General features: G+C 43.9%; 1 protein-coding gene across 1 annotated transcript; it reads left to right on the top strand.

Moving 5' to 3' along the window:
- Positions 1–217: 217 nt before the first annotated feature.
- Positions 218–4,970, top strand: LOC130467642 (uncharacterized mitochondrial protein AtMg00810-like). Its single transcript, XM_056836211.1, has 5 exons — positions 218–283; positions 516–597; positions 714–943; positions 1,002–1,160; positions 4,764–4,970. Exons 1-5 carry the CDS (start codon positions 218–220, stop codon positions 4,968–4,970), a joined length of 744 nt encoding a protein of 247 aa, XP_056692189.1.
- Positions 4,971–8,981: the final 4,011 nt, after the last annotated feature.

Below are 8,981 nucleotides of genomic sequence, written 5' to 3'. Positions count from 1 at the left end.
GGATGGCGTAAAGCAATGGCCGCATAAATTGAGGCGCTAGAGGAACAGGGTATGTGGACCTTGGAAAACTTGTCGGAAGGGAAGAAAGCACTTGGAAGTAAATGGTTGTACACTGAGAAGAGTGATGAAGATGGTAATTTTTTGAGATTAAAGGCACGATTGGAATCATCAGGAGGAAGGATTGGATTATAATGAGACATTTGCACCAGTCGCGAAAATGACGACAGTTAGGACTTTCTTAGCAGTTGCAGCTGTAAAACATTGGGAGGTGCATCAGATGGATGTATACAATGCTTTCCTGAACGGGGACTTGGATGAAGAGATCTATATGAAGATTCCTCGGATTTCAGAAAGATAACTCCGACAAAGTATGCAGAATGAGAAAATCGTTGTATGGGTTGAAACAGGCTCCTCGGTGTTGGTTTCAGAAAATATCAACGTCACTAACACACTATGGATTTCTACAGTCGTTGTCGTACTATTCTCTATTCATTTTTTCAAAAGGTAAATTGCAGATTAGTGTGCTTACTTACGTGGATGATATGATTATCGCAGGAAATAATAAAGTTGCACTTGAGAGCTTTAAGGCATACTTGAGTGAATGTTTTAAAATGAAGGATCTGGGGGCTCTGAAATACTTTCTAGGCCTTGAGGTGGCTCGGAGTAGTCATGGATTTTATGTCTATCAGAGAAAATATGCTCTATTATTTCAGAAACTGGATTGTTAGGTGCAAAGCATGTTGATTCTCCGATGGAGCAAAATCATAAACTGGCCTTGGCAGAAGGAAAGGAGTTGGCAGACGGAGAAAAGTATCGCCATTTGATTGGTCGTCTGATCTACTTAGTAGTGACGAGACCAGATTTGGATACTCCGTACATATTCTGTCACAGTTTATGCAGAACAAAAAAGAGGAACATTGGGAAGCAACTTGCGAGTTGTAAGGTACTTGAAAAAGTGTCCGGGTCAAGGAATACTTCTTCATTCTGACAGTGTGTTGCAGTTAGAAGGTTGGTGTGATTCAGACTGGGCAAGTTGTCCGATAACTCGTCGTTTGCTGACTGGTTGGGTCGTGTTGCTTGATTTTTCCCCTGTGTCGTGGAAGACCAAGAAACAACATACTGTTTCTCGTTCCTCTGCAGAAGCAGAATACCGTTCGATGGTAACATTGACATGTGAGTTTAAGTGTTTGAAACAACTATTATGTGATTAGGTTTAGAGCACAAGCAAGGTATGCGTATGTTGTGTGATAGTCAGTCTGCATTGCATATTGCACAAAATCTGGTGTTTCATGAGAAAGCGAAACACATTGAGGCAGATCGTCATTTTATTCGTGATGCGATTAAGGAGGGGGTTATTTGTCCGTCGTACGTGTGCAATTAGCAGATATATTTACAAAGGCGTAGGAAAAGACGCAATTTGAGTTTTTTTAAAATAAGATGGGCATTCGAGATCTTCGTGCTCCACCTTGAGGGGGGCTGTTACGATATATATGTTATGTGAATATTGTAGTATCCTATTTATGGTATGTCAACTAAATATGTATCCTAGGAGGTTTAGGTAATTATGATGTACTATATATACGTTGGAGATTAATGAAAATACAAGAGATTGCACAATATTTGTCAGATTATTTTGTATTTTGGGCATATGAAGCATTTTTATATGGCCCGATTCCTTATTTTAGGTACTCCATATTAGAATTTGTGTGTTACATGGAACCTGTTCCGAAATATTGAGAACCGTAACCTATTGCAATAGATTCTCAATTTTGTTACCAGGAACTGGAACACGTACAACAGGTTTCAGTTTCGGAAACGCAGGTTCCTAACAGATTTCAGTTTTCGATTCAGGGTACCATAACTTTTTGCTCACCCCTAACTACCACTACCACTCTACCACCACTAAGGGGAGTGCAACATCGTACCTTGTTAAATGGGAATCGAAATCGTTCCTAAAAATGAGAATTGGAATCACAACATGTTGCAACAGGTTCTGATTCAGGGTACCCTGCTAATTTATTGAAGAAAAAAAAATTTACTCTATGATTTAGACTTTGATTGTTTTATAATTTGGGCTTAATTTGTAGTTCTATACATCATCCGGTCCACAACTATTGCACAATGTTGACTTTTACGCTATTCACGTTGTGCCTTTGATCATCTTTTGTAATATATATACACACAAAAATATGTAATCATTTAAGATTTTGTTAGATTTGTATCGATATATATACTTTTTAAATATCTTTTTTTTAATTTTTACATATGCATAATTCAAGAGATTCAAAGTCAAAGTTGTGTGTTGGCAAGGGCAAATTCAACATGGTGCAATATTTACCGAAAGGAGAAAGTATTTATATTTTTCAAAAGTTAGCTTAAATTGTTTGATATTTAGGGCATGTGAAGCATTTTTGTATGGTCTGGTTCCTTATTTAGGGTACTCCATGTTAGAATTAGTGTGTGTATGATACTCCCTTAAAAACCAGAACCTAAACCTGTTGTAACAAGCCCTAATATGTTATCCGGAAACGAAACCTGCACAAAAAGTTCTTTTCGGATTCTGAGTACCCTGACTTTTTATTCAGCCCTGGCCACCACTATGAAACTTCCGTAATAACTATGCTGCGTCACCACCACCACTCCAACACTAATTAATCCTAAGAATATTATCTACAGTAAACAATAATTATCACTTGAGGTACCCAAAACATAATTTTACCGAGTTTTTAGTGCTCATATTAGAAAAGTTTTTAATAAATACTCTAATTTTAAATTATACTCTCAAGGCCAAGCTGTTCCGGTATGAATTGGGAACGGTTGGAGAGGTCTTGCTGATTTTGTGGTGCTGTTATCCTGATGATATCCTGCGCAGGTAACAAAGATGAACTAGCCTCGAGGGTGATTCGAGGATCCCCCCCTCCGATGCTAAAGTCAGGTATGGTAATTAATAAGTATTTTAGGTTTGGTGAAAATGATTGTGATTGCGTACCTTTTGTAATAAATGAAGCTCATATATATAGGTGCGGGTCGGGTGTACGGATAGTTGGGTCCTACCCGATTGATAGCGACCCGTTGACTTCTTGATTGATCACGTGCCGCCTCCCTACCGGCCTTTCGGAGATGCTAGTAAGGATTAATAGCTGCCGTTAAGGATTATTGGCTATTATCCTTAACTGGTTGGGGATGTTACCAGCCAGCTGGTAGCACACCCGTACAACTAGCCCCCTCAGAGTGAGCATATCCGTCTTGACTGATGTGCTTGCTCTGAAAATAGTGCTCTCCCTACAACTAGACCCCAAGACTGCGCGTTTTTCGCGAAATGTGTTGGTGCGTTGATTATCTTTTAGATGCTGACTAGCCCCCTAATAATGAATACTACCTGCATTTTTCGCGAAAAAATAAGCAGATCGAACAAACAAGGAACCATGTTCCGCCTTACCGATATGATCCTTAGGAAATTATCCCCTTGGGACTTTGGATGCTGACTAGCCCCCTTGGGACTTTGGATGCTGACTAGCCCCCTTGGAACTTTGGATGCTGACTAGTAGTCATATCAGAGTACAATGCAGTTTCATATGTTTCATAGTGATGAAAATTCAACATTCAATTGTAAAAAAATAAATAAATAATCCAACATCCAATATCAGTCGCATACCATTTTGTTTTTCTGTTTTTTGTTTTTTGTTTTTTGTTTTTGAGGGAGTCGCATAAATACAAGTATATAAGCACGTAGCACTTGAACACACTCTCAATTAGGATTACAAAGTTAAATGGATATCCATTTACCCGATTCACCCGTAATTATTAAATGAATGGATACACGAACTAAACGGATGATATGAAGTGACGGATCGGGTTGAATATGGATGACCCTCGCTCCATCCATCTACCCGTTTAATATATTTTTCGTCCAAATTTTAATAAAAATATTATATATTTAAGAAAATATTTTTAATTCTAGTTGCTATTATTATTTTAAAAGCATTTGTTGTTAAATTTTTTATACAAGATATTATTTTTATTGATGAAAATGACTATTGGTTAAAGTTGATGTAATTTATCTATTATAAAACAATCATATTATTCACCCGATCTACCCGTTTCATCCAAGGATGACGGGTTGGGTGGATGTGGGTGATGGATTAAGTGGCTGATGGATGCATGCGGGTGGAGCGGATTGATAAACGGTTGGATGCGGGTGAAGCCCAATCCGATCTGTTTCTGCCAGAGAAACTGTGAATATAATAACTTGGGAATTAACTTAACCGACGACGTATTTGACCGTGATTTCCTTATATCCAACCACCTGTGTTTCCGTTTTTAGATAGTCCCTGAATGTATCCGAGGAACCTTCGTATTAAAATGAGATAAGTTGTTGTTAAGTGAGAAGAGCTAGAGAGAGAGAGTGACTGATTTTCTTTTTTAGGTAATGATTAGATAGATCTTTTTAATGATTACAGCAGAGTATTTATATGATTACACGGGGATAATTATGTAATTATGTCTACTTCTGACGAACAACTGTCCTTCTTGGCTCCCAAGACTCAAGGGCATTTTCGTCTTTTTATGCCGAGTTGGGTTGACCATGTATATGGGCCCAAACAATTAGCCCCACGCTCGACGTAAGAGATGGCGTCATTGGCATGTCGTATGTTGAGCGGAGTTCAGCATCGGTCATTATTTGTTGTCATTCTTTAGTTTATCTACGTACGGGTCGACGGACCTTGTATTGTATTGTCGAGGAGCGTCATCGGTTTATGCAGGTGCCCGTTCGTGGAGGTTTTATCTCATGCTCTTATTCGGTCGAGGAGCCTTCCGAATCTGGCCGAGGACTAACTTCGAGTGGGCTTCAGAGCTACGTTGTCGAGGGAGGTCCCGGGGGGGCTTCGCGGCTACATTGTCGAGGGAGGTCCGCTTCCAGCCATGTCGTCGAGGAAGGTCCCAGGTGGGCTCCGCGGCTATGCTGTTGAGGGAGGTCCTCGGCCCACACGATAAAGCTCGGGCGGACTTCGCGGGCGCTTTGTCGAGGAAGTTCCTTGGTCCGCGCAACGAGTCTTGGTCGAGGGCCTTCCCTTGAATGTTTATTTGGTTGAGGAGTGGACAGACCCGGTCGAGGAACATCCCTTATGTGGATGGGCCTCTCGTAGTGTCGTCGAAGACCATCGACCCATATGATAACACCGCCCGCTTCGTCGAAGAAGGTTCTTGGTCCGCGCGATAGAGCTTGGTCGAGGATCTTCTTCCCTTGAGTGTTCATTCGGCCGAGGAACACAGTGTTTTGTTTGTTGGGGGTTTTATTAAGCAACCCGGTTAAGGAAAGGTTAGCTATGGGGCCGTATTGCCGAGGAACTATCACCCCTTGTGCTACGGTTTCGTATTCGTATTTGTCGAGGAACAGAGAATGGTAATTGCCTCGGTAAAGTGGAAGTGTTGATTATTTTCACGTCGTGGGACGATATTGTCAGATCGTCAAAGCGAGACATTGATTGGTCGAGGGACTAATGAGCCCCAATAGCTGGGTCCGTGACTTGTATAGTCCGACCTCAATAAGAGGAGGGTGCCTTTAGATGAAGGTCTTTTTAAATACTGTGAACGATATGCTCAAGTACGCCTTGATAGAAGGTCTTTAAGCACTTAATTTAGCTTTAAGTGTTCCTTTTGAGTTTAGGGCTCCGATGAGGGCTAATGAGCCCCGCGAATTTTAGGAGATAGGCCCAAAAGTCGAGGGGAGCATAATTGTCGGTGGGTTGATCGTTTTTACTGGTATGGCGCAAGGAAGATTGGAGTATGGCTCGTGGGTTGATGGATGGAGGATGTTGGGCCTCATATTGGGCCATTAGGGTTTTTCCGTTTTTCTCCAAGCCAACCGCCGTTTCCCTTCCCCTTCTTTGACCTAGCCGCCGCTTCTTTATAAAAAGGGGGTGATGTTCCCTCTTTTCATCAAGTCCCCAACACTTCACAAGAAATTATCCTTCCTTCTCTTTCTTCAATTTTCTTAAGTTCGGAGTAAAGTTCCACCAACGGTTCGGCATTTCGGTTGGTGGTGGTTGTCGGCGGATTTGGGCTCCTCTTTCGTCCGTGGTGCCGACGCGTCATCGGTTATTTGGCGGTTAGTTTTCGACACCCTGTTCGACAGCCGGCTCGGTCTACTGTGGCATTGCGTATCACCCATTCATTTCGGTCGACGCTGTGTGAATTTTCGTCGAGTGACATTCCGTCGGCCAACCCATTCATTTCGGTCGACGGTGTTCAATCTTACCGGTGAACCGTCAGCCGACAGTTGGCTCAGTTTCCCACCAACACATCGGCCGATAGTCTTCTTACGTAGCGTCGGTGCACGTGGGTGCCCTTTCGTCGGGTGACACTTTGTCGGCGACCTTTTCCATCCGGTCGTCGGTAATCTATTCTACCATTGGATAGGGGTTCGTCGACGAAGCTTTTCTACGGCACCTTGTATCTTTGGTCAACGGAGGCACGCTTCAAGAGGTATGTCATTGTGTTTCCATCTAAGTGTAGCTTTAATTTCTTGTAAATAAGGGTCTTTTCTCGGGCCGAGTACCATTGTAACATGAATAAGGGTATTCGGTCCGAGTCGATCACCCCACCTACCTCCCCCGAGAAATTTGACTTGTCTCGGGAAATAAGAGTGGAGGGGGTTGTAGTAGTCAATGTTGTATCATCATTCTTAGATCCCTCGGCGATACCCGACGCCATATCCCTTCCCACTTCATCAGATGAGTCGATTTCAGCGGGGGAGGAGGAACATTGTCCTTATCCGTGGGAGGTTTCAATTGCCTTTCCACCTGTACATAATAGTTACTTAGATATTTATTTGAACAGTGGTTCCGTCCGAATAATGTCCGAGGGAGAGGACCATACGTCTTCTAGTTTCGATGATTATCCTGCGCCTGATCCCGACCGGAGCGCTTTTCCTGCAATGGTTCTTGCCCCTTGGTGGCTCCCGCACGCCCCTTGATGTATTTCCCGGAGTATGTAATTTCCTTCCTCTGGGTGACACATTTGAGCAAGGGGTGGGTGTATGAAATCTTGTAGAGAGCCTCATTATGCCAAAGGAACCAATCTGCTTGCTTCTTGATCGATGCCGCCTCTTTTTCACTGTCAGGGAGCACGTTGTCTCTTTTGTACTTTATGATTTTCTCCATCCAATCTGGACCTCTGTCTAAGCTCATGAATGCCTCGACATTTATGTTAGGCTCTTGGAGAACTTCCCAAATAATTGTCCTAGGCTCCATCCCCTCTGCGGAACTCGCTAACCTTGAAAGGGCATCGGCTTGTTGGTTTTCTGACCGGGGAATGTGTTGGATGGTGAAACCCTGCAGTTGGTCGATGACTTTCCTTGCCTTTGACAGGTACATTTTCATGCTGTCTTCTTTAGCTTCGAAATCCCCTTGAATTTGTCCGACAATGAGTTGTGAGTCGGACTTGGCTTGCACAGAGACAGCCCCCGCGGCTTGACACATTTGAATTCCGAGGATGAGCGCTTCATACTCTGACTCATTATTGGAGGCTAGGAATGAGAACTTAACAGCATATTCGAGCCGATCACCGCTGGGTGTTTTGATCAGTATGCCCGCTCCACATCCTGTCCTAGTGGCCGACCCATCAACATAGAGTTCCCACGACTTTTGGCTCGTCGTTTCTCTTTCGGGTGGCCGATTGGTGCATTCGACGATAAAATCGGCGAGGGCTTGTGCTTTGATTGCCCTTCTCGGCTCATATTCCAGGCCGAAATCCGAGAGCTGGTTTGCCCATTCAGTCATGCGGTTCGAGTGATTTCGACTCTCAATGACCTTTCTCAGAGGTTGGCTTGTCAGTACCTTGATTGGATGTGCCTGGAAGTATGGTTTGAGTTTTCGACTGGCCATTACTAGGGCGTATACCAATTTCTCAATGAGTGGGTACTTGGCTTCTGCTCCTCGGAATGCATGGCTGATGAAGTATACTGGGTGTCGCTGTTTCTCTCTTTCGGAGACAAGGACCGCGCTAAGTGCATACTCAGTGATGCCCAAGTAAAGGTATAAAGTTTCCCCTGCTAATGGCGAGACCAACTTGGGAATGGTCGAGAGATGCGCCTTCAGTTGTTGGAAAGCGGCCTCGGCTTCGGCATTCCAACTAAACCCCGCTCCTTTCAGTACTTTGAAGAAAGCCAGACTTTTATCGGCCGATCGGGACAAGAACCTGCCGAGGGCTGCTATGCATCCAGTGAGTCTTTGGACTTCCTTGACTGACCGGGGGGATTTCATGTCGAGGAGCGCCTGTATTTTGTCAGGATTTGCTTCTATTCCCCTTTCATCCACAAGGAATCCGAGGCACTTCTCACCTTTGACTCCAAATACGCATTTCTTTGGATTGAGCTTCATGTTGTGTAGGCGTAGGGTCTTGAGTGTTTCTTCGAGGTCGGAGGGGTGCCCTTCAGGGAGTTTGCTCTTAACGATCATGTCGTCAACGTACACTTCGATGTTCCTCCCAATCTGTTCCCCAAAGATTTTGTTAACTAGTCTCTGGTATGTTGCCCCTGCATTTTTTAGCCCGAAGGGCATCACTTTGTAGCAATATACTCCTTGGCTGGTGATGAAAGCAGTGTGGGCCTGGTCTTTTTCGGACATGGGAATCTGATGATAGCCTGCATTGGCATCCATGAAGCTGAACAGGCCGTGTCCGGCCGTCGAGTCGACGAGCCTGTCAATTTTTGGCAGAGGGTAGTCATCTTTTGGGCAAGCTTTATTTAGGTCTGTGAAGTCGACGCACATTCGCCAGGTTCCGTTCGGCTTCTTTACCAAGACCACATTAGAGAGCCACTCTGAGTATTGACACTCCCGGATGAACCCTGCCTCCAACAACTTGTGGATTTCCTCAGCAGCAGCTTGGTTGCGTTCTTGGCCTTGATGCCGCAACTTCTGTTTGATTGGTCGATGACCTTCTTTGATGTTCAGTTCATGCACCATAATCCGTCGGTCGAT

The sequence above is a fragment of the Spinacia oleracea genome, chromosome 2, assembly GCF_020520425.1.
Source record: "Spinacia oleracea cultivar Varoflay chromosome 2, BTI_SOV_V1, whole genome shotgun sequence".
NCBI lineage: Eukaryota > Viridiplantae > Streptophyta > Magnoliopsida > Caryophyllales > Amaranthaceae > Spinacia > Spinacia oleracea.
Note: the sequence above shows the minus strand (reverse complement) of the source record. Positions and strands in the feature narration are given on the sequence as shown.

Bases quoted from the DNA above. Each gene is read 5' to 3' on its own strand.
- LOC130467642 (XM_056836211.1), top strand. From the start codon at position 218: ATGACGACAGTTAGGACTTTCTTAGCAGTTGCAGCTGTAAAACATTGG. The intron at 284-515 runs GTATACAATGCT...GGTAAATTGCAG, and splicing joins GGGAGGTGCATCAGATGGAT to ATTAGTGTGCTTACTTACGT. The intron at 1,161-4,763 runs GTAACATTGACA...CGGTTTATGCAG, and splicing joins AAGCAGAATACCGTTCGATG to GTGCCCGTTCGTGGAGGTTT.